Here is a 26,145-nt window from a genome sequence, read left to right as displayed (position 1 = left end):
GAATTTACCAGAATTTTCGACAAATTTAACATAATAAAAATGGTTGAACTGTACAAAATAAATTACAAATTAGAAAATACTTGGTTTCCCTTTTTAATTGGTTGCTGTTCATTCATGAACATCGATGGTGTTTTATTGAAGAACTCTTGTATGTTTATTTTATTACGAGGAGTGCATTGTGGACATTTTCTAAAGGAATGTAGGCTGAAAACATTTGGTTGAATCATTAACATTTAATTACGTCTACATAAAATCATTTGTTGTCATCTTTATGGGCTTCAGCATCGCCTTTGATCCTACCTCACACTCAAAGCTGTTTGAGATTCAATTAGGGTATCAGTCCAAAATTTATAAGCATTTTTTCCACATATTTACTCTAAAGCTAAGATGAAAAATGATGCGAATGATAAGACTTCGGGGAAAATTAAGATTAGTAAAAGCGTTCTTCAAGGAGAAAAATTTCCACTTCTTTTTTTTTGTATATTTATCGCAGATATGATACCATTTTTCGAAGCAAAGGTGCTATTGTAACTAGCATTAATTAAACACTTATTAATGTTATTTTTGACAAGTCGCACATTTAAACTACAGCTTCTAAGTTAGTATTGCAAGGTGAATAGACTCTTGGTAAATTTAGTTGAAGTACAGTTGTACCATTTCAATAATAAGAATGATTAAGTAGACCGGCCTGCAGAAAATAGGTTTATTGCGATAATGTAACCATTTTTTATTAATAATAAATCATTCAATTTTTTTAGGAGGGTTCGTAACAGTGGAGATTATATAACCCTCGGGGTGCCAGTTTGTTAGAAAAAAAAAACCATTTGTGAGTATGTCGGGCCCGAATGCAGGGCCGCGGGATTCGAACCCGGGGCCTTTACCTTATAGTGATGAGCACCGTGTCAACGCTTAAACTGTTGCGGCCACCAACGCCCCCACATTCAATTTTTTAATATTTTCTTCTTTTTCGGCGGAAGTAAATGTTGAAAAGTTGTAAATCTAAGAAAGGGCTGGTGGGAGAGAAAGTCGTTATTTTTCAATCTGTAGCCCTCAAGTAATTACTCTTTGCTCCCCCCTTAGTCGTCGTCAACATGTCCACCAGTACAAAGAGATGTACCTTCTGGTCTTGCCTCTGCAGTCAGATTCAAACTGATTATGATATGCACGACCGTCAGAATCTAACTCGTCGATATATGGACACCAGCGGATGCAATATTTTTAGCAAAACATCGCTGCACTTTATCAAGCCAATTAGTTTCTTTTATTGTATCTTCTGTAACTATTTATATTAATCTATATTGTTTAATTAATTACATTAACTTCTAGTCTTTAAATATTTACGTTTGTCAAATCTGCCCAGAATTTAATTTAATTTTTTGTTTTGTTTAAATAATAAATTTGTGTTTAGCAAAGCAATCGATTACTCTCAATTTTTAATTAAATTTAAACCCTTAAGCCATCAACACCTTATCCCTGGTAGTGTCCTGACGTGAAGTGTAGCCATATAAAATACTTTCTGCCGCCAGCGTTTACATGGGGATTCCTATTTCGTCCTCCGGAAAATTTAACAAAGCACCTACCTATTTTGTATATAAAAATAAACTGGCAATATCCAAAATTATTCAAATCTTTGTCGTATTCAAATCTACCTCTTGGGCAGGCAAAATCACGCTGTTCAATTGTTTTAACTTCAGTTTTATTATATAGTTAGGTATGGTGCTCAACTTTGTAAATGTAAAGGGTGCAGCAAAAATATTTTATGCGTATCCTTTCAATACTCGTAGACATTATATTCGTTTAGAAACAAGTTCTCTTTATATAATAATTCTCTTTTTTAACAGGACATTAAAGTTTGGGTACTACCTACCTTCACTTCATGATGACAGGCCTTGTTACTGCCGGTTGGTTAAATTAAATTAAAACAAAACCGTTCCTTTCCACTGGGCAACTTCTCTTAAGATCAATTTTTAATGATTGAAGCAAATGATGTGGAGCAAGCACAAATTGATATTATTCTAAAGGATAAAGTTGACTTTAAAAAAAATTGGAAATCACTATCTTTCATTTGACCTTGAGAATCATTAAATTAAAGCTTCAGTTCTATTTTTAAATAAATTTGCATGTTTGGCCAGAAGGAACCCTATCTTAAAAATAATTGAATTTAGAAAATGCGTGTTTTTTGTTAACTCAGGATCTTTAGCGCTAAAAACCATTTGCTTAAAATATAAATTTCTATCCAACCACTATTGCCAATTTTGAAGGCCACTCATTTTTTCGATGTGAGTTCTACGTTTCCGATGAAAGTAAATATTTAAAAACCACTCCAGATTTGATTTCACTTACAGGTAAAACAACCAGAAATATCTATTAATAATATTTACCATTTTGGCTATCTGAATTAGAAAAGCGAGTTTAAATAAGAAACATGCTATTTGAAGCAATATTATTATCTCAACACGACCCGCAAGAATGGCACAATTACACAGAAGACAAACACTTTGAGCCCTGAAGATGATCTCAATAAAGATCGAAACGTTGGCACGATAGAAAAAATGTTTTTCTGAAACCTACATCACACCAGACCTCACCTCACGATTTCTGAATAAGTAATAATAATGTAGGACCAAATTTCGCTCGTCGCCGAAATTGGAATTAGCCAAAAATGCATTCATTTTAATAAGAAATAATACTGCAGTTCTTCAATAAAATAGCACCAACGTTTATCTATTCAAAAATGTAAAGACTGCTCAGAAAAAATTATATGAGAATGGGGATAAAGAGGCCTAACTGAGCACCACATGACTTTGAGCTCCACCCTAACCATCTTTCAAGCCAAATTACTTGCCATAGAAATATGTGCACATGGGATCAATGGCTAACATCTCTAGGGTGCAACAATTATAAAACAACCAAATAGCCAGAGGAACTGCCTAAAAAACTGGAATTCACAAATAATTTAACGCCTCGGTGGGTTCCAGGTCATGTGGGAATTTCAGTTAACGAGGCAGTAGAAACCCTAGCTAAAAACGGAGCCTCGGAACAATACATAAGCCCGAATCCCTTATGCCAGGCTTAGCAAAAAGTCTACTTGCAAAACAGCCCGATGGGAAAAAGAGAAGGTCCTAATCAACAGCAAGGAACTAAAAACTCTAAAGGATATGTTTACGAGACATGCTACAGTGAAATACTGCCGTAAAAAAATGACTATTAAAAGATGACTAATTTCGACTATGTCTGAAGGGGACAAAGAAAACAGAGCATATCCTATGCAATTGAACGGCAATAGCTAAGAAAAGGTAACGCTACCTACAAAAGCCGTTCGTGAAGTATGTAAGCCTCAACATCATAGCCCTGAGATGAATTTTGTACTTTGTTAAAGAAAGTAAAATTTTCTAGGTACACCTTTAGCAGTGTATGAACAAATTAAAAAACAGGACAAGCCAAGCCCTGGGATTCCAGTGTTTTTCCAGTCACTACTGATGTAATTGATTTGCAATCAATTAATAATTTATCACAGTAATGGTAACTCGTGTCGTTTATTTGGGTTAATAATCACTTGAGATAAAAGCTAAAAGAATTGCAAATATAACTTCAAGAAAATTTCTTAATCCATTATAAAACAATTCGCTAGTACAAGACTTCATGTTCTGCCTTTTTGACCTTTTGCAAAATGAAACTTTTTGGATTTTTTAATTACTTAACAAAGTATTCTACATTAATATTCAGGGAAGTCATCCTGTTCTGTTGTGTAAATAATGGACTCAAGTTGTCACGTAGGGACAATATACTAAACTTTTTAGCACTTGTACGTGTTGCGTCATTGTTGGAATATAGGGGCTTTTTGCGGAGAAATAAATGTGTTAGACATAATCAAATTAGTCGTGTGACAATCAATTGATAATCAAGTTGGCACGTCGATAATTGTACTAAACCAGCAACATTTGATTGTGTTTTGTAAGTGTTGGACTATAGCGCCTTTCGAGGAAATAACATAATCATTATTTGTACGGAATTTTTCTGTATGTTCTTAGAAATAGTTTTCTAGCTCTGGTTTTTTAAAATGGTAATAATTATAATAATACGCAAATATATATATATATACAACCTGTTGTAGTGAAAGCTTTTGAAAGTATCGTAATAAATTCCTTAAACCCAATATTTAAAAACGTTATTATTACAAATCAACATAGTTTTCATTTGCAGTGATACATTACCCATTGTACTAATATTTTAAATTATTAAAAATAATTAATAAATTAATATTAATGATACAATATTTAATTTTTTAATGATAAAATATACTTAAACTCACACTAAATAACTATATTTTTGAAAGAGTTTAATACGTTTGTTGTTCTTGGTATAAAACCGAATTAGGCATAATTACGTCTATGGCAATCATCGGAAATTGTTATTTGATTTTAGGACTATAAGACGGAACATGCAGGTTAATTCGGTTAAGTAGTAATGGGTTAATCAGTTAAGGAATGTAATAATTTATATAATAATATGCAATCAGGTTATTTCCTTCCGTACTGAACAGTCGTCAATTTCAGATTTGATATTAACCATGAATCTGGTGTATCTCTGAGTTCATCTGTTGTTCCGTCATGTATCCGGCGAAAAATCTTTTTTGAATTGCTTCTACGTGACTGATATGGGTAGGTTGAAAGGTAGTCCAAAGAGGTGAATAGTAATTACACAGAAACAATTGCAATAGAAGTTTATAAAATTTTAAGTGTAATCATGGAAGATAACACGGAGTGTAATGAATCATAAAATTTCATTTTTTAAAAATAGTTTTACTAATCTGTGTGTCAATAATGAAGCCAAAATCTTTAACAGTTTCTCGTCTAATTAAAGGCGAGGCTGATAAAGCGCAGTTAAATTTGGTCGGATATTTTATTTTATGAAAAGTCAGTCATAACTGAGCATTTGTAAGAATCTGAAAGAATATTAATGGTTGAACAACATTTATTAAATTTTACTAAGCATGTTAAGTTGTAAACAATCAGAATCGGAACTAATTTTTAACAATAATTAAATCATCTGCGAAAAGTAGAGTCAAAATTCCTATCAAAAACGAATAACAACTACATTAATAATTATTTATTTATTTTATTGTTTCCTAATTACAAATGTATACAATAAACGTATAAAGGTTATAACTACATATATTTAGAAATATTTAGAATAATAAATGTTTAAAAAAATAATTAATAAATTATTAAAAATAATTATTAATGTAGTTGTTATTCATTTTTGATTGAAAATAAACGAAATTGTTTAGGGTAAAAATTATTTTAAATCTATAATCAAAACATTCTCTAGTACAAGATTTCATGTCTTGATGTATTGAAAGTGTTCGTAACTAAAATTTGTGATTGTTTCGATTACTGACAGAAGTATTCTGCATTAAATTTATTATGTAAGGAGAGGGTTTTGTTTTAAAGGTCGCTGTAGGCACAATTTCTCCACAAGCATACACACTAACCCATTTGCCCAACAAATGCTCTTACAAAACCCCGCCGGGTCAACCTGCAGTATAAATCGGCAGTGGCCAAGGGACCTATTTAATAACAACTAGGTTAGGTCATCATTGGGCGATTTACCTTTACCAGCCTTCACGCCATTTTTGATATTACATATGTACGTATATGTGCATGTGTATAGATACATGTATACGATTTTTTTACTAACTGTTAATCAACATAATAAATATCATTTGTTTGTTGCATTTCTAGATCGCACAATTTTCAAATACGTTTTTATGATGCCTTCCCCGGGGAAAAGTTAAAAAAGTGTTGTTTGGAAATATTTTAATGAACCGGAAAAAGGAAAACAAGTGGCAACTTGTAAAACGTGCTCGAAAGGTATAAAAATCATAATTTTTATAACCTAAATCTATTTTATTTTATATCTTTTTTATTACTACTTAATAAGGATAATATAATTATTTATGACTATGAGTATATTTTTACCGTTACTATTGGGTTGTCCGGAAAATAATGCAGGATTTTGGTATTAAACAAAAAAAAGAAACTAGTTACTTTAAAGCAATGTTCTTTAATCAAAATAATTTCCCATACTNCATACAAATGAGTAATCCTGTAAACGTAAACAGAATATTTTATATAGATTTTTTTTAATGAAAACTTAAAATCCTGCATTATTTTCCGGACAACCCAATAATACCGTTCTTTTCTTCCAGTTAGGTTAGCTCATATGGATATTATAAAATAGTTGTAATGTACCTAAAATTAAATATATCGATACATTTTTCACGATATATCGGTTACACCGATATATAGATTAAAGATAGCCATCCGTAGTGGTGAGGGGACTTAGTTAACTCACTCTATATACTAAACCAGCAACACTTGCCTGTGTTGCGGAAGTGTTGACCCATAGCGCCTTGTGGGAGAAATATTGGAAAGTGGAATAATAAATGTTATAATTATCGTTAAATTATTCTATGCAGGTAAATCAAAGATCTAAAAAATATCTAAAAGTACAAACGGGAACAAATGAAAAAATAGAATTCCATATTAAAGTAGTTGACAATCATTTATAAATATCACGAGAACACTCAATTTTTTTTCGAAATGAAAAATTGTGTACAATTAATTGAGTATTTATATATTTAATAGAAGCTGATAAAATTTAGTATTACGAGAACGTTAAATTCGGATCGTTTTGTCGGCTTTCTAGTCACGTTGCTATAAAAATTACCGCAACAATGGCTCATAATAACTCGTATCCCGAACTTACCGAAAGATATAATCCCTGTTGTATTGCGTAGTGTGCTTTGCAATCTACTCAACATCTATAATCAAAAACATCTCCTAGCGCAATAAATTTGGGTGTCAATTGATAAAATATCACAGTTGTTTATTTCGGATTTTGCCGTAAATAAAAGTAAATTAAATTATTGACTAGTATTGCAACAAGGACTGATTTGGACTCGTACAAAAAAATTCAAAAATTGATTTTTTTAAATTTAAAAATAAAATAAAATACATGAAGCATATATGTAATACTCGCCCGTGTTTTTAAGTCGCATTTAGGACTTAACTAAAGGACACAAGCATTAATATACAGAATTGGGTGCGGAGATATACATATTTTCAGACACACAGATAGTTTTAAAGGCACTAAATGTGTACGCTTTCAATTCCAATCACGTTGGGAATCCTAAATTGTCATTGCGCTCTTGAGATGCACGAATGGTTATAATTTATAGGGGTTCGATAACTGATATAACTAACTATAGCTCGCAGTAGAGGAAAATATTTTTTTAAATCCTTAAAGTTAACTCACTCGTTAAAAGCGACGAACAGCAAAAATTTTAAGTATTTTAAATGCTTTCCAACTTTCTGTGGATAAGAAAAGATTTCTCGTTAGACTCTCTACCAAAGGAGGCTAAGTATCTGCTGATATATCAGCTGCGTTAACGGTGAATATTCAGCCGTATATTATTGAAGTTGTCGTGCAATCATAGACTTGATAATCGTGGGACCGACAGTTTCATACAATTAGTAGTTACCTCAAAAGGCCAAGGCTGGAGTATTATACCCAAAACTAAAATATTTACAGCCCATGAACCTGTACGTCAGAATCTTTCAATTAAAAAATCCCCTCAATTGAGAGATGCATTAAATTTGAATAACATTAGCTCAACGTGGTGCTAAATTGCAAAGGAAGCGAATGCGCTTGGAAAGAAAGTAGCTGCTACACGGCACAGGTGCTGAACCTTTTTAATTACTGAACTTTAGTAAAGAAGAAACGGTAAAAGTAAAAAAAGAATTAAACATAGACAATTCAAAAACATCGTTGCAAGATGCGGAGAGAAAAAAACTACAAAATGCATCAATAAAAGATGGAAGAGCCTCCGAATCCTAAGAAGATTCTGGACGGGGCACAGTAGACACATGAGAAAGATTGACATGAACCAACACAGTACTTACAGATTCTGCCAAGTGGGGTTGTGAAAGATCTTTGAGACTTGAAACTTAAGCGTACAATATATATATATATNTCGGACCATGGACAATATGAACTTTTTTGTTCATTTTAGGGTGAAGAATCTACTGGAGAAGTTTGTAGCACGAGTAGCAATTCACCCTGTATATATAAAAGGTCATATCAAGGTCTATTATTATAATATTTTTTCCAAATCAATATTAAAGTACATAATTACTCAATACACAACGATAGTATTGGTACACAATTCTGTACTTTGTAAAAGTCAAATAATCTAGTTTTGTTTGAAATAATTGATCATGTTGTCTCGTTAAAATCATAAGACAAAAAGATTTTATCTAACGCTCCATGATAGCGGGATTCCAATATAGACTAAGCTATTTTAAATGGCAAATTACTCATCAATATACAATGTGTTAACGGTTTATTGACCCTGTATAAATGGTGCTCACGGTTTTCCAAAGTAATCTAAATAAAATTTTAACTAAATTTGGGGGGATTTCTGTGTGTTGCGGAAGTGTTGTACCACAGTGCCTTGAGGGGAAAAATATTGGAATTTGGAATAATATATTGGAATAATAAATGTTATAATTATCAAATTCACTAATTTCGTGGTCCGCTTGACCAATTAATACATTACAATTAATTAAGGTTTTTTAGTTGAGATGAAAAAATTGAAAAATGGCAGAAAGGAGGGAAAACTCATAAGGTAGGGTTGAGATAGGAAGTTGATGTCCGAGTGGATCGAGGTCACGATAGCTCAAGTGGTAGAGCAGCGGCGTATCTAGCCGAAGATCGTGGGTTCGAATCCCGCTCGTGCCATTAACTTTTTTTCATCTCAACTAAAAAACCTTACTTAATTGTTATAATTATTGTTAAATTATTTTATACGGGTAAATCAAACTTATAAAAAATGTCTAAAACTACAACCGGGAAGAAATGATTTAAAAAAATATATAATTACATAAAAAATTGGTGGGGGGAGGAATTAACTCACTGTGTATACTAAACCTGCAACACTTGCGTGTGTTGCGGAAGTGTTGACCCTTAGCGCCCTGTGGGGGAGAAATAGTGGAAAGTGGAATAATAAATGTTATAATTATCCTTAAATTTCATGCTGGTAAATCAAACATATAAAAAATATCTAAAACTACAACCGGAAAAATGAAAAACATAAATAGACTTACATTTTAAAATAGTTGTTTGGGTATCAATTATAATATATAAGGGAAACGGTAAATTCGGATCGTTTTGTCGGCTTTCTAGTCACGTAGCTATAAAAATAAACGTAATTGCCGACATTACCGCAACAATGGCTCATCACAACTCGTAATCCGAACTTTTCATAGTATAAAGACACAATCCCTGTGGTATTCTGTAGCTCTAATGCTTTGCAATCTACTCTATAATAAAAAAATATCCATTAGCACATGAAATTTGGCAGTTAATTAATAATATATCACCGTTCATTATTTCGAATTTTGCAGTAAATAAGAGTAAATTAAATTATGAACTACTATTCCAACAAGGACTGATTGGGACTCGTTACACACGAGATCTTTGCGAAACTCCAAATAAAATTAATATCGGATTAAATATAAAAATTTTTATGTCATATATTTCTGAGGAAACTTCCCAACCATTTTTGAAAATTGCATATATCCTATTAACTTTACAAAGATTCAACATATTTAAAGCTATAATAAAATCGGTATATGAAGAGTCAACATAATATCCACACCTAAAATTCTTCCACCCTAATTTATTCATAGATTTATTAGTCTTGATCTCTACTCTATTAGTGTTGCCTCACCGCACTTAACAGGAGGATTAGACGCCAAACTGACTCAAATGTCTTATCATCTCTTTTTTAAGTTATTTTAAGATTTTGAAAATAACAAGCAGGGGATATCTTAACGTTTGTCAAGTAGGCAGAAGTCTCAGCTATCCGAAATTGAATGTCGTAGGAATAGAACGATAAAAAAAGAAAAACAATAAAAAAAAACTTTGCAGTGCAAATAGTTGAAGGTCATTACACATAACGTGCATATATATCCACTTGTAATACACAATAATAAATAAATAAAAATAGCCTTTATTATTTTCACAAACGTTACAAAACATTGATAGAATATCTTGCTTATGAACATAACTATATTTAATTAATACTCTCCGCAAGGTGTCTATTGTTCTCGGTTATAGACATGTTTCTCCAGTTCCTCTCCAGCTCACTAACGAAGTCTTCTTTCATATTTTCTTTGGTCTTTCTTTTTTCCTTTCTAAATTTTGATTTCTAGATTGTTAGTTTTTTTTGTCATCTTTCATGATATACCTGCCCATTACCATTTGGGTGGGGGTGATTTGGTTGGTTTTATGTCGTATCGTTATGGTGGAATTTTTGTCCTTTACTTTGTCTATCGCGGTAACCATACTCCACCATACCTAACTATGCTATTTTTTCGTGTTCCTTTGGGTCGTCTCCTAGCCTCTGGAGTTTCATTTATGACAGTGGAAATGTCTAGGATACGCAGGTAAGATATGAGATCATTTGTCTAACACCTGACTTTTAGTTTTGTAAGGAACATTTTTATTTTTCATAATTTCTTTTAAGCCCCAAAATTTGACCACTCTTCGTACTTTATCCTGATCTACCCTTGAAACTACCAAATATGAGGGTCCCCCTTTCATCTCGTTTTCTTTCATTCGTCCTTAAGACAGTTTTATTAAGTTTGGTTCTGTACTGCTTGGTGCTTTTCCTTTAATACAAAATTGCAAATTTAAAAAAAATGAATGAAATAGCTCCAATAATTTTTTTCATTGAAATTAATGTTATAAATTTTGTAATTTTTATGACAAACTCTTAACTTTGAAGGAGTTTCAAAAAATAAACTTAAACATAGAAATATAAACAGAACTTAGTAGTCGTGTGAAGTTGGTACTATCAAACCCAGAAGCTCTACAATTTCGTCTAATTCTTTCTCTCTTAAGAATTTCTTGAAGTCCAACTGTGTTATCTCACCTAAACCAACCAATTATTTAGTGTCTTGCTTAATCTTATGTAAACTCAAAAACATATAAATGTAATGTAAATCTAAAGTACGTAAATTGCGATTTAATCAGAAAAAAATATCACTGCAAAGAATGCTAAAGAAAGCAAAATTAAGAATTGGCGATGTAGCATAGTTTTTTCTCTGAGTGGGGGCAGGGTATAAAATATATAAAGGTTAGAGTGTAAACAAACGCTTATAGGTAAGAATAAGGAAGTTGTTGATCTTGGGAAGAGGATTGGAGGTGACAGTTAAGTAGGGTCAGAGAACCCGAGGGGACCGACCCTTCAGACACTCGACCAATAATTATTATTTGTGACCACGGTCTTATCCAGGGCCGAGATTTCCCAGAGGATGTGAATAATCCGCTGAACCACAACTCACTCTCATCTCTCCCACTACTACAACGGTTGCATACCCGGCCATGCCAAATCCATTCCTTTGACTACAACTATTAAAAAAAAAAAAAATAAATAAATAAAATAAATAAAAAATAGGAAAGGATTGCCAAATAAGATTAATATTATTTTTTTTGTAGTTTGTATAAGTCTTGAAAAATCATATTATTTTTATTATATGTATATAATGTATTAAAATAAAAAAATTAATGTATGTGAAGAGGAGAGGCGGCTGCCTAACAAATTGATTTATAAATAAATTTATTTTTGATATGATATATCAAAATGATGACTGATGATCTGAGAAATCATTTTACTTAGAAAACAAAGTATTCATTTAATACTGACCATCCCGACTTTTAGACAAAGTTAAAATAATAGCCAAAATCGCCATTAACATATCAACAAAAATACAAAATTTAAAAAAAATATATAAAAATTTAGCAAAAAGCTTAATGAAAAAAAGGAAGAAAAAATTGTAGCTCATCTATGCTAAATACTGGGCTCTAAGATGAGAAATCTCTTATGTTCTAATGTTTTTTTCCAAATCAATATTAAAGTAATTACTTAATACACATCAACAATAGACTGTACACAATTCTGGACTATGTAAGACAAATAATCTTGTTTTATTTGAAATCATTGCTCATGTTGTCTCGTACATTTTTTGCAGGGTGAGTTCTCCCCCCCTTTTTAATAGGGGAGTTTTTGGGGAAAAAAGTGAGACGTGAATTCATAGAGGGATACCAATAGGGCCTTAGCTATTTTAAATGGCAAGTTACCCATCAATGTACATTTTGTAATCGGTTTATTGACGCTGATATCAAAGATGCCCACGGTTTCCCAACGTCCCAAAATCGTCTCAATAAAATTTTAAAAAATAGGAGGATATTAACTCTCTCTGTATGCTAAGCCCGCAACATTTGTCTATGTTGCGGAAGTGTTGGATCATAGCGCCTTGTGGGGAGAAATATTGGAAAATGTAATAATATATTGGCATAATAAATGTTATAATTATCGTTAAATCATTTTATACGGGAAATTAAACATTAAAAAAAAATCTCAAAACACCGGGAAGAAGTAAAAATAAAATTACATATTAAAGTAGTTTTCTGGAAATCATTTATTATCACGTAAACGGTATATGTCTAAGCCCAAAATGGGAAGAAAGTTACCCATCAGTGTGTACATTTTGTTATCGGTTTATTGACGCTGATATCAATGATGCCCACAGTTTTCCAAAACCGTCACAATAAAATTTTAAAAAATAGGGGGACCTATATTAAATCTCTCTGTATACTAAACCCGCAACATTTGGCTGTGTTGCGGAAGTGTTGGACCATAGCGCCTTGTGGGGAGAAATAAATGTTATAATTATCGTTAAATTATTTTATACGGGTAAATCAAACATAAAAATATCTAAAAGTACAACTGGGAAGAAATGAACAAATAAAATTACATATTAAAGTAGTTGTCTGACAATCATTTATAAATATCACAAAAACATTAAATTCCGATCATTTTGTCGGCTTTCTAGTCACGTTGCTAAAAAATAAACGAAATTTCCGACATTACTAATCATAACTCGAACTTACTGAAAGATATAATCCTTGTTGTGTTGCATAGTGTGCTTTGCATTCTACTCAACATCTATAATCAAAAAACATCCCCTAGCACAAGAAATTTGGCGGTCAGTTGATAAAATATCACAGTTGTTTATTTCGGATTTTGCCGTAGATAAAAGTAAATTAAATTATTGACTACTATTGCAACAAGGACTGATTGGGACTCGTACAAAAAATAAATAAAAGAAAAAACATAAAACATATAGTATGCGTCTGTGTTTTTGAGTTGCAATTAGGACTTAACTAAAGAATACAGGAATTAATAGATGGAGATTTTTATATTTTCAAGGCACTAAATGCGTTCTCTTTTATAAAACTTATATAATAATTATTCAGAAATCCTGAGATGTGGTCTGGTGAGATCTCACGATTTTTGAATAATTATCGATTAACGGTCACTAATCACCATACACTTATATAATAAAATAAACGTAATTTCTGACATTACTGCAACAATGGCTCATAACAACTCATAAACTTTTAATAATAAAAAACATAATCCCTGTTGTATTGCATAGCTATATTGCTTTGCATTCTAATCAACATCTATAATTTAAAAAAAAAACATTCCCTAGCAAAAGAAATTTGGCGGTCAATTGTTAATACATCACAATTCTTTATTTTTATTTTGCCATAGATAAAAATAAGTTAAGGATCCACTTTTGGGCCGAGTAAAATGGCGACTGATGGTCTTTTTGTTAATCTCTCCCCCTCTTTTGAGATTTTCTGGCTGACCCATCCACGACCAATCTCATTTGTTCCTAATTTGGAAATTTTAATTGGGATGGGCCTCCATCACATATTCATCAAAGATGAAATCGCCTGTGGAAAACTTATTATCTCAATTTGTAGACATATATGATTTATTTGCCCTGATGATGGCATAGGAATAAGACAAAAGCCCGGCAGTAACAATTGAATTTACTTTTTCGTCAAGACCTACCATGATCCAGAGTATTTGAGAGCTACAGAGAGTCCAGGCCCTAACTATCTAAGCTACGAGAGGGGAAAAGAAAACACCAAGGGAATATCTTTATTTTAAAAATTATAAAATACTTTATTGGTAGGTATGTAACAATATATAATCTATAATAGTAAATAGAATTATGTTATAAAAAAAAGTTAAATAATCAAACAGCTAAATTTATTGGCAAATTATTAATGTGGATTATCTTTTTTGTCCAAGGCCTTTATATACATATATATTGTCCACATTTATATTGCATACACACACTCATGTTTTAAAAATATTTTAAATTGTTAATAATGTTTGGATTGATATACAGTTAATACAATTCAAGGAAGTGATTCTCAGAAAAATTATAGCCACAAGATCCTCTTAGTAAAAATTAAAAAAAAAAAGTTAATATTTATGACATTAAGATTTACATAAAGATTTGTAAGAAACTTTACACTACCCTGAGATTAGCATTTAATGCAATTGACAGTTTTAATAATAATTCACGTGAAATTCTGTATAGACTTCTTTTATAAAATAAAATTCTTTTCCTCCAACTTTGTGCCATAAGAGATGAGAAAATGCCAAAAATTTCAATGGAAAGGTCAGTTTCAGTTTTCTTACGTTAAATTTAAAATTTCTTCCTATAATTGGAGATCAACCGGTAAATGTAAACTTGCCAAAAAATAAAAGGATGAGATTTCTTTTTTGCACACGAACATTGTAATTTTTTTCAGTATGGGTGCAATTAATTCTTCAAAGTATTCAAATTAATTGAAATATACATATTTTCAGAACACTGCTTAATCATGGAAATTATGGATTCATAAAAGGTCTGTTTTATTATTGCAATATCCAAACTTCGAGTTTTAAGTAACTACCATAAATGTATGGTTTATTACAAACTTTACAAAATGTTACGGATTGACATTTTTTTAAAATGTTGAATCCTTTGAACTTCGCTCCAAAGTCAAAGTCCAATGTAGTCAACTTTTAAATAATGGAATGCTACAATGTACAACATAAACCAAATTATGCATAGTTTTAGACAGAAAGGTAAGAAAAGTCAAACTGCCCCTAGGTTTCAAATTAAATGTGAATTTCCAGTTTATCTGAAAGGCATGACAAAACAAGAAAACATTTATTTAAAGAAAAATTAAAAAACAAAGAAAAACTTTAATAATCATTTCCAAACACAAATCACAGAAGTTTAAAATATATAGTATAAAGTGTGATTGAACCTCTCAATTAAAAAAAGAAACAAGTTTTTTATACAGCAATTATGAGTATCAACATTGCATGCACAACGTTTGTTTTATGTTCAGTAAATATAACAGATATATATGGTTAAAATAAAAGTAAGAAAACATTTTTTTATATGTTATATTTTTATCTGGGAAGAAGTCTTTTTTTTTCTGATGCACTTCCTGTGATGAGCCTCCTTGGTGTTATTTTTGGCGTTGTTAGCCCAGTAGTTATATACCGGGTCCTTTTGGCACTCTTCGGTGTCGCTGTTGGTGACGAGTGTGTCCTAATTGGGGAAGCGTCGTTTTCTTTTTGCGCGGGCCGCTTCCCATTACAACTCTTGGGAGTTACTAGATACACGGACTCAATTTGTTCCTGATCAGGAGAATTGTAATTAATGATTAATGAATAATCTGACTTTGCGGTATTTTGAAATCTACCTGAAAATGTGAGTATGAAGCAATACTTGCATTGCTGACATCAGCAGGAGCTGGTGTCATAGCTTGAATTGGATATACCTGACTGGAAGGTGTTTTCTTTAAACACTTCGCTTGATAAACCTGTAAATTTAACATATCATAATACATTAACAAATAAAGAATGGATAAAAGCTTAGCAAAACACCATAAGTAATTAAAAGTCTACACTTGCTTGACTATCACGATTCTAATTTGAACAATATGCATTTGTAGAAAAAAAAATCCCTTATAAATACCATTTTTAAAATGTAACAATCAAATGATGTAAAAATTAATTAAATACACTCATAAACATGCCATTCATGCATTCTAATGGGTTGTAAAATGAGAATAATTGTAGAAATGATTCTCATAAAAATATTCCTACAAAGAACTGTAAAGCAATCCATGGCACAACAGCCTTCAAATGGGCCTTAGTCTCATGCTGGCTTTTACATATTATTCCCATAATATAAATAAGTAATAATAATTTAAAAAAAAAAAAAAAAAAAAAAAGTAACAACATATAATGAAATATTGGATGAAATAGTGGAGTTGCTTAAGCAATAAATCATTAAATAATAGAAAATACTTAAAAATAATAATAAACAAATTAATTTAAAAAATGTAGATGGCAAACGAAGCACAAGGAATAAGTTGTCTTCATATTTAAGATGGCATAGACGTGCAGATGCAGACGTTAGTGAAAGATCCCAAGCGTTAAGGGATAAAATATTAGCTACTTTCTTTCCCATTGGTATCCGATCCTGAAATAATGATTGTTTGGTTGCCTACGCCCTGTGACTCGTCTTGCCGTCTGCAAACTTTTTTATTTCCTACAACCTTCGGAGTCATCGGGGTCTTCCTCTTCGCAGACATAGGAGCATTTGCTTCTGATTTTTGAACATTTTTCTACAAAAGAATTTAATAGATGTTGTAGACATGTTTCGAACTGTTAAAGGCGGAGAGGGATTGTCCAATTACCCTTGATTGTATTTTTGATTGTTTCAATTGGGCCCGTTCTTCCCATGAAGAGTTGATCTTTGCCAAAAGATCTTCGCCATACCACAAAAATGGAGTGCCGTGGTTCTCTTGAAAATTACTTAATTCTTGCCTCAGTTGTGCATCAATTTTTGGTAGACTCTGAAATAAAAAAATATTTTTGTGCAAAACTTATAACAATTCTGGTTTTAGACCCCTCAGGCATACTATAAAACAAACACAACCATACAGACCAGTTTAGCAGAATTTAGAAAACTGTGTCAAGGCATTTTTTTATTGTAAAAAATTAAGACTTACATTCTCCAAATGTTTTCTTTCTTTTTCTTCTTTTAAGAGCTTCCCACCACGATTATTAAACAATCTTGACTTGTCTTGTGCTACATCTTCCAAATGAAGCATCCTCTGCCAAAGGACTTCCCTCTTGTCGGCCAGTTCAAAGATCAACCTAAAAACAACAAAACAGCGATACAGTTTTTAATTTTTAATTTAAAATTTTCAACTCACTTGTTCTCTTCGTAAAAATTGTGGAGCTTTGTGCACTCCATCTCGTGGAGATCGAGTACATCCTCAGAGAAAAGATCTGTGTAATAAGGATGGAATTCTTTCCGCTGCTCATCAACATATGTCAATTTGTCCCATAGGTCTGAAATTTCTTGCCGTGCATTTAACACCATAGGCTTAATGTTAGCCAGTTTGATCTCCTCGCATCGTTCCAGTTCAGCCATGAACTATAAAACGTTAAATTAATTATAAAACTACACTGAAATGTTTTTGTTTTACAAAACAATTCACAAAAAAATCCATATATATTAGTTACATTTACATATCCTTACAAATTAGGTGTGATGCTTATTCAGCTTACAATTCGCCAAAATAGCGGTGCGTTTGTAAAACATTTTTTAGCATGTTGACAGAAAAATTATAAAATTTGTTTTAACTTACTGCATCTGACACTGATTTTCCAACACCCTTATACTTGACAAAAAACTCTTGTTTGTAGTCCCTATCAACATTTATTCGACTCCACAATTTCTCAAGTTTTGCTTTCAATAGAGATATTTTCATTTCAGCATGTTCAATGTCATTTTCCAGGCACGATTCAAGAGCCTGAAATTATTGTTTGTATTGTTGACTGGAAAAATCTTTCATTATAGAACATTATCAAGCCATCATACTTTCAGTTGTTTCAAATTTTCGTCTGAGAGTATGAACTTTTCTCCGAAGACCTCTTTTTCAAATGCCAGCTGAGGCTCCTGTTCAAGACGTCCCATCATTTCTGTGATTCTTGCTTTGGCCGTGTGATAGATGCTTTGTTTTTCAATCTAAAGAAAAAAATTATTAATTATTGGAAAATATTATTATTTATTGATTTGAAAATAAGTAAAAACCTTTTCTTGTTGAAGTTTAAAAATATATTCTTCAATTTGAATAAGCTGTGCTTCAGAAGGTACTGGGTCATTGATTTCAAGCTCTGGTCGGGATAACAGTGCACAAAGCTCAGTTTCCTACACGAATGTTAAAATTTTGAATAATTAATTTGTACATTATAATTTCCAACAGGGAATACAATATTAAGCTATTTTTTAAGGAAGGAAAACAAATTATGGATTAATTTCATTAAAATAAACACAACTGTAAATAAAATAAAAACCTTTAATTTCAAAGCTTCCATTTTTTTTATGCGCATATTCTTCAACTCCTTATATTCACTCATTGCATCATCCAACTTGCTGATGACCACAGTTAGCGGTTCATTTTCTTTAACATTTCGCTTTATTTCTAACCGCAGTTCCTGGAGATTTAGTTGAAATGAAAAATTTGAACACTGAAATAAGCAAAATATGATTATACCTTCTGAAGCAAGGAATGCTCTTTAAGCTTGTCTTCAATCTCTTTTATAAGCTCCTCTTTCCTTTTTTCAGATGATTCTAGAATCTCCGAATAAAATTCCTGCATGATAAACACCAAGAGTGGGTGAGTTTGGGTTGTTGCCAGGTATCAATATAAATAATAAACATTTACCTCTAAATAATTTAATAACTGTTTGAATTTTTTGTCAATGAAAATATCATCGACAACATACATGGTCTTCCATTTCTGTAGTAACTCGGAGATAAATTCAATTGTCATGGTGTCAAATTTCTTGAGGAGCTCTTGAATTCTAAAAAGAATAGATAATATAAAAATGTATTTTCCCTAGCTATTTCACAAACTAAAATTTTTCTTGGGGCAGATAAGAGGACCGCCTACCCAATCTTCTTTTAACCAGGCAAATTAACCAAATGTATTACTTATTTCTAGCAATGATTATGTTATAAGTGTATTAAAGCAAATATAAGATAATATATCTATCCAAATCAGAAAACAAGAAGGAAAAATCGAAGTTAAACTCAAGCAATAAACTTCAGATGCCTGATCCTGGTCATCAAGTGCAACCCAGTTTTCCCTGCCTGAAATAACAGTCTGGGACTTTGGTTGTTTAGGGATGGTTAGATGATCTCAATAAAGATTGAAACAGTGGCATGATAAAGAAATTTTTTTTAAAAGCTACGTCACACCAGACCGCATCTCACGACTTCCAAATAATCGTAAACAATGTTTTGTCACCAGGTCATGATATTGAGAACATCATCTCTTCCAAGTGTAATTCGCTTGAAGCGATGCAGACAAAAACAAAATCCAATGATTTTTTCTCTGTCTGAAAGAATCATCTGTGTCTTTAGTTGTAAGTGTGAGATTGCCTTTTAATTGCCTTAGAGGAAAGTATACAAATTTTGGTCATCAAATCATCGTATTCAGATCAAGTTCATAACAGCACTTCTAAGCCTAAGTTCTAACTTGTTAGTGTGAGATTATATTTAAAGCACAAATAAAGAAAAATAGATAATGTTTGGGCATCATATCATCGTATTCAGATCAAATACATGTCAGTATCTCTTCCAAGCCTGATTAGCTTGAAGCAGCACAGATTTGTTCGATGAAACTACAATTCCATGATTGTTTCCTTGTCTGAAAAAAGCATGTATGTCTTTAGTTGTGTAATGTGAGATTGCTTTTAAAGTATACAGGTCATCACAACACCATATTCAGATCAAGTTCATGTCAGTATCTCTTCCAAGCCTGATTAGCTTGAAGCGGCACAGATTTGTTTGATGAAACTACAATCCCATGATTATTTCCTTGTCTGAAATAAGTATGTATGTCTTTAGTTGTGTAATGTGAGATTGCCTTTAAAGTATGCAGGTCATCACAACACCGTATTCAGATCAAGTTCATGTCAGTATCTCTTCCAAGCCTGATTAGCTTGAAGCAGCACAGATTTGTTCGATGAAACTACAATTCCATGATTGTTTCCTTGTCTGAAATAATAATGTATGTCTTTAGTTGTGTCATGTGAGATTGCCTTTAAAGCATACAGGTCATCACAACACCGTATTCAGATCAAGTACATGTCAGTATCTCTTCTAAGCCTGATTAGCTTGAAGGGACAGCCATTTTTGATGAAACAACAATTATCATTGCCCTGTATAAATAAAATAGATATTTTTTGGTCACCAGATCGCTATTATAAGTTAACTCGTCAGCATAACGATTTTGTATATACTAGAAATTTCAATACAACAGCTACTACTGTCAACACTGTCAAGTCCCCCGTTACTGTGTTAGATAAATATGACAATATTGATGTTTTATGCTTATTTTTCTGATTAAAAATGCCTAGTTGGTGAAATGTTTGCCCATCTCGCTTGCTGAGTTCTCTCAGAACTGCTAAGTCGAAATTAGTTTTGTTAAGAGTTTATATTTATATTGTTTTTATTGGCAAATCGTTTGTATTAGGATTGAAAAACGGTCCAACGAGGCTTGGCCTGTTCGTATTCAGCAGTCAACCGAATTCGTACCGGATAATTTTCGAATAAAGTCAAATCGCCGTAAAACATTAGAAAAAAAAGACAAACTTACCCATTTTCGATCAACTTGGCACTCATTTCCTCTCGAAAAATCCAACAATTGTGTCAAAATAAACGGAGTGTATGTACTTGGGTGGAATTGGAATCTAAATCGATGTAACAAAACAGCGGGGCGAAGACGGTTCCGTTACAAGTTCGTTTTTCCCACTCGGCGGTCCTGTGAAACGGTTCCGCCTTCAATGCCTTCCCGACTTTGAAGTCGTTCGCCGGACAGGGGGTCAAAACTAGGTCGAAAACTCCTTGAAACCAAATAATACTCGTTTTTCTTAGTATTTTCAAAAGAATCCCGATGTATTTCATTAACGGGAAAAATTTGATTCAGTTTTATTCTCTTTGACGGCCAATTGTTTTATTTTTCGACATCCCACTCGAGTATTTGTGATTTTTAAATAAAATAAAAATCTCTTCGAGTTTTGAAACTATAAAAATAATTCGACAAATGAATGTTTCTCAATCGGTTCGGTTTATTTTATAAAAAAAAAACCTTGATGAATTGAAGACTGACTTGCAGTCTGAATAAGAGAACCTCCCCGTTACTATTACGCGAGTCGGCCGGACTGATTTCTGCAGAGTAACCCAGGTTTTCTGAACGTTGACTGTTCGACTTTTCTTCTTCGGTTGCATCTGCGAAGTCGGCTTGAAATCGGAAGAACATGGGCACTGCGAGGTACGACAGAGCGATCACCGTCTTTTCGCCGGACGGCCACCTCCTCCAGGTCGAGTACGCTCAGGAAGCCGTGAGGAAGGGATCAACGGCGGTAATAAAAACGTTTAATATTATTATATTATTACTATACGAACTTTATAATTGTCAAACGGAATTTCACGGAATCAATTATCTGAGTAAATATCTGTTTAATCATTCTCCTGTATCGATCTGTCAGCTTGGGATTAAGAGTTGCTATGAGATGAGACGTTTATAATCTATTTAATCAAAAAATACGTTAAACATTATACATACATGCTGTACATAATACACATTGTACACTATGCCAATATACCGACCAATACATAGCATCTAATTATTGCCCTTGATGCATACCGATACTCATACACCAACGTATGTGTGTTCCTTCAGCAGTTGGGTAAAACGGGGAACACACCCGGCGCAATGTAATGTGATGTGACCCGACGCCTTGCCAATTTTGGTAGGGTGTGCACATCTACACGTCGTCAAGTGCATGCCACATACAGTGTGCATCACAAATCAGTATCACAATCGCAATGCCTCTTTTGTGCTTAATGCATTATTTTGAGCAAAACCATGTAATAAATTGTCAGTTAAATTTTATGAGCAGAACCATGTATAAAATTGTTCGTTAAATTTTATTGTTGTAAATAAAGTCTCAAATTACAGACTCTCAACACAACAGGAAAGGATGACACATATACACGAAAAACAAACACTTTGAGCCCTGTAGATGATCTCAATAAAGATCGAAACGTTGGCACGATAAAGAAAATGTTTTTCTAAAACCTACGTCACACCAGACCGCATCTCACGATCTCTGAATAATCATAAATAAAGTTATTCCAGTGTTTTGATACATTTTCTGTATAACCATCATAATTAAATAGTTTTTATAAAAACACATGAATTTTTATCTCGTTTAATTTTGGTGTACATTAAAATAACCATGTTGTAATTAATATAACGACAAAATTCCACCTACATAGTTTGAAATAAACTACAAAAAATATGAGTGTCAGGTTCTGACATTACTCAACGAAAATGGTGTAATTTTATGAGCAAAACCATGTAATAAATTGTTAGTTAAATTTTATGAGCAAAACCGTGCAATAAATTGTTAGTTCATTCTGTCAATAAATGGTATTCTGGTGTTTCGATAAATTTTCTGCCAAACCATTGAAATTAATTTCTTTAAATTAAAACTCCTGAATTTTGGATCACTTGGTTTATATTAAAATAAGCATGTTGTAATTAATGTAACTGCAATAATACATATAATTTGAAATAAAAACATGAGTGTCTGGTTCTTTTGTCTTCGACTTTCTTGACACTTCTCGAAAATCTGGTCAGTAGAGAACTTGGTTGCATCACATAGCATAGAGTAGAGCAGTGTTGTGTGACATTGGGCAGATCTGCATAATACAATCTTATGGAAAATTGGACATTGGATTTGCATCGGGTGGCTTCGGGTGTTCCCCACTTACCCAACGACTAATGGGAGGCACACAAACATCAATCCGGCTAATATTGCATCAGTTGCGCCCGCATCTATGTTGGAATGGAATGCAATAATTTAATCACGTTTATGGTATTGTATAGATGTATAAAGCTGCTGTTGATAAAATTGGGGACATCCATGATTCATAAACCAGGATGACTGTATCAGTATAAGTTCAATTGGGAATAAACCTCACCATCCAACTTAGTGGTTTTATAGCTCCTGATTGCCAAAAAATATGTAAATCTGTGTTCCATTTGAATGCCTCATAATTTCAGATCTTGTTGCTCATTAAATTGTGAGATTTCCCCCTTTGGTCTGTGGGATGATAAACATATTGCTTGGTAGTTATCTATCATCCTGATCTTCCTGTCCTTGCTGATGTTTGTTAATTCAGACATCAGTGAAAGAAGATGGTGTAACATGTCTGAATTGACAAAAATCAGTATGATAGGCAAATATCCAACAATATGTTGCTAATTTCTTGGATGAACTTTACTTTGCTAACTTCATGGTAGTCATGCAGTAATGAAATAATAAAAAATACAAGTCAAGGTATAAATTTACGATCCACTGCTTTGAATTTATACTTCGTTATAAATTGGTAAATGTGATAATATAATTTGAAACTTCAAATAGAATTAGTTGACAATGTAAGTAATGGTTTCAGTGGAATCCAAAGTTGAAGTTCACTCCAGTCATAGTGTTCTATCAACCCGAAAAAAAGATTCCAGACATTATAATCTGAGGTTTTCTGAGTGACTGGACCCATTCTGGCTCACCTCGTTCCCCTCAGAACATGTAATTTGTAATAATCTTCAATTTCTAATTTTAAGTGTTTTTTCCATAATATTGCTATCTTTGATTGATTGATTTAATCTCAACTTCGCACACAAAATGCACATACATACATTCTACAGAATTGAGCTTGTGACTTCTTGTGGCAGTCTGCGATATTACCTACTGTGGGTTTTTTTTCAGTTGGGGGGTCAGACCTCACTTTTATCCTGCCACTGAAGTTATGCTCCTCCACTCAATTATTGTTATTATTCCTAATATTATAGTGTCTATTTTCCTTCCTTATAAATTCCCTGTACACATATCACATAAGTAAGTTTATTTGTGGGTCGATGGGGTACTCAGTATCCCATCTTTAGCCCTCTCACGCTACACATTCACTCTCAAGGGAACAAAATAAGAAATCTATACAATACAATAATAAAGACCTGTTTCCTCCAAAAATCATATCAACTCGTAGGATGACGCTATTTTTTAAAAAGAGTTACCATGTCAACACCTTATCCATTGCAGCCCCAGGTACCGCCCTCTAAATGATCCTTATTATAATTTATGGGATTTCAATGAAAAGTTAATATGTATTAAAATATCCATAAATAAACCAAATAGTAAACAATTTTCAAATATTAAAATAGTATTCTGAAGCTTGTTAGTTGGTTAAATATTAACATATTTATTACTTCAGTGGCTTTGGAATGCTTTTCAAGCAAGAGATTGTCAAAATTGGAAATTATATTTTCTCACAAAATTGTAACATATCTACCTTTTTAGTAAAAATTTGAAGATTGACCAGCAACATCTTACAATAGTTACTTTTTGCTACTAAAGGTCTATATGAAATGAAGTTATGAGCAACATTAATTTTTTAGGTTGGTGTTAGAGGTGAGAACTGTGTTGTTCTTGGTGTCGAGAAAAAGTCTATCGCCAAACTTCAAGAGGAGAGGACTGTTAGGAAAATTTGCCTACTTGATGATCATATTGTCATGGCATTTGCAGGTACGAGTATCACTGAATTGTTCAAGTGACTTAAATTGACTTTGATTGTTTTATTGTTTTGTTTTTTTAGGTCTAACAGCAGATGCTAGGATATTAATCAACCGAGCTCAAATAGAATGTCAATCGCACAAGTTAACTGTCGAAGATCCAGTGACAGTCGAGTACATAACTAGATACATAGCCGGCCTGAAGCAAAAGTACACACAGAGCAATGGTCGAAGGCCTTTTGGCATTTCCTGCCTACTCGCTGGTTTCGATTTTGATGGCACGCCCCATCTTTTTCAAACTGACCCCTCAGGAATCTTCTATGAATGGAAGGTATTTTATTTATTTATTTGTTTTAAAATGTATATCAATATCTTTATTTTTTCAGGCTAATGCCACTGGCAGGGGAGCAAAGGCAGTAAAAGAATTCCTTGAAAAAAATTATGAGGGATCTGATCTCAAGTCTGAAGAAGGAGTCGTCAAACTAGCTGTCAAAGCATTACTTGAAGTAGTTCAGTCTGGAAAGAAAAATTTAGAAGTCGCTGTTATGCGGCGTAATGCACCTCTTAAGGTGATTGCTTTTTTAAATAATTAATTCCTTCAAATGATTTAAATTTAACCTTTTTTCTTTTCTTGCAGATGCTGGATGTAGACACAATTGATATGTATGTTACGAGTGTCGAGAAAGAAAAAGAAGAAGAGGCTGAGAAAAAGAAGCAAAAGAAATAAGAAATTATTTTCTTAAATAGTTTTTAATTTCATTATTTTTACACAGGCAGAATAACAAACCAATTATAAATTTTTCAATACATTCTATTCAAATATTTTGTGTTTCCTCACTTTTGTGTTTTATTTATTTATTGGAATTTACAGTTAAACTTGCTCTTGGGCACAAACATATTTAAACATAGATTTAACCTTGTGGGACTGATTTTTGGATGTTAAAACACTTTCCCCTGCCTATAGCCTCAGTCGCTAGTGCCCCCCCCCCACTCTGTTTTATTTTATATTATGCATCGAATTTCAAAGCGTTCCATTTGAATTGATGTTACTCCTTTTATGCTGCTGCAATTCCATACAGCACTTGATAGTACATTCCTCAGATATTATACCTTACAACTTAAGTGAATGTAAGGAGAGAGAAAACAAACAAGCAACAAGAGGAAGTCGAAAGTAGGACATTTCTACGTGTACATATGGTGGCCAAATGGTTTTCCAGAAAAATGATAGTGACGCAATTTGGCAAAAGTTTGAAAGAGATCTGTGAACAGAAGGGGCAGAAAAGAGTGGTTTGTTGATGATGAGGTAGGGTGTGGGCGGACTCCATGCACTACTCTCATTTCTTGTACACTTTGGAATTAACCTCAACCCAATAGATGCCGCACGTGCCCAGATAGGGCTCTTAAAAGGCAAAAAAACCATGAGGTAGAGATATCCCTAACTCGTCACTAGGCCTGGGGAGTGTCAGTAGTCCCAAAATGGTTAATATGTTC

The 26,145-nt window shown here is 32.7% G+C and overlaps 2 protein-coding genes across 4 annotated transcripts; one reads left to right on the top strand and one right to left on the bottom strand.

Moving 5' to 3' along the window:
- Positions 1–15,167: 15,167 nt before the first annotated feature.
- Positions 15,168–20,875, bottom strand: LOC106666800 (protein regulator of cytokinesis 1-like). Of its 3 annotated transcripts, none has more exons than XM_014394256.2 (13): positions 20,677–20,874; positions 18,739–18,877; positions 18,568–18,666; positions 18,368–18,508; positions 18,105–18,221; positions 17,892–18,038; positions 17,659–17,823; positions 17,221–17,444; positions 17,014–17,161; positions 16,699–16,857; positions 16,462–16,626; positions 15,697–15,816; positions 15,168–15,631 (listed from the first exon to the last, which is right to left on the bottom strand). In XM_014394256.2, exons 1-13 carry the CDS (start codon positions 20,700–20,702, stop codon positions 15,401–15,403), a joined length of 1,881 nt encoding a protein of 626 aa, XP_014249742.1. In that variant the 5' UTR covers positions 20,703–20,874; the 3' UTR covers positions 15,168–15,400. The 3 variants fall into 3 exon arrangements, with proteins under 3 accessions (XP_014249742.1, XP_014249743.1, XP_024086006.1); XM_014394257.2 differs by having other exon boundaries at positions 16,558–16,626; positions 20,677–20,873; XM_024230238.1 differs by having other exon boundaries at positions 15,478–15,631; positions 16,458–16,626; positions 20,677–20,875.
- A 310-nt stretch (positions 20,876–21,185) lies between these two features.
- LOC106666801 (proteasome subunit alpha type-7-1) lies at positions 21,186–25,465 on the top strand. The gene is made up of 5 exons (XM_014394258.2): positions 21,186–21,442; positions 24,541–24,667; positions 24,738–24,985; positions 25,041–25,223; positions 25,292–25,465. The coding sequence occupies exons 1-5, from the start codon at positions 21,338–21,340 to the stop codon at positions 25,379–25,381; spliced, it is 753 nt and encodes a 250-aa protein (XP_014249744.1). The 5' UTR covers positions 21,186–21,337; the 3' UTR covers positions 25,382–25,465.
- Positions 25,466–26,145: the final 680 nt, after the last annotated feature.

This window comes from Cimex lectularius, unplaced genomic scaffold (assembly GCF_000648675.2).
Source record: "Cimex lectularius strain Harlan isolate CLEC.00 unplaced genomic scaffold, Clec_2.1 scaffold2, whole genome shotgun sequence".
Classification (NCBI taxonomy): Eukaryota; Metazoa; Arthropoda; class Insecta; order Hemiptera; family Cimicidae; genus Cimex; species Cimex lectularius.
This window is presented reverse-complemented; position numbering and strand designations above follow the sequence as displayed.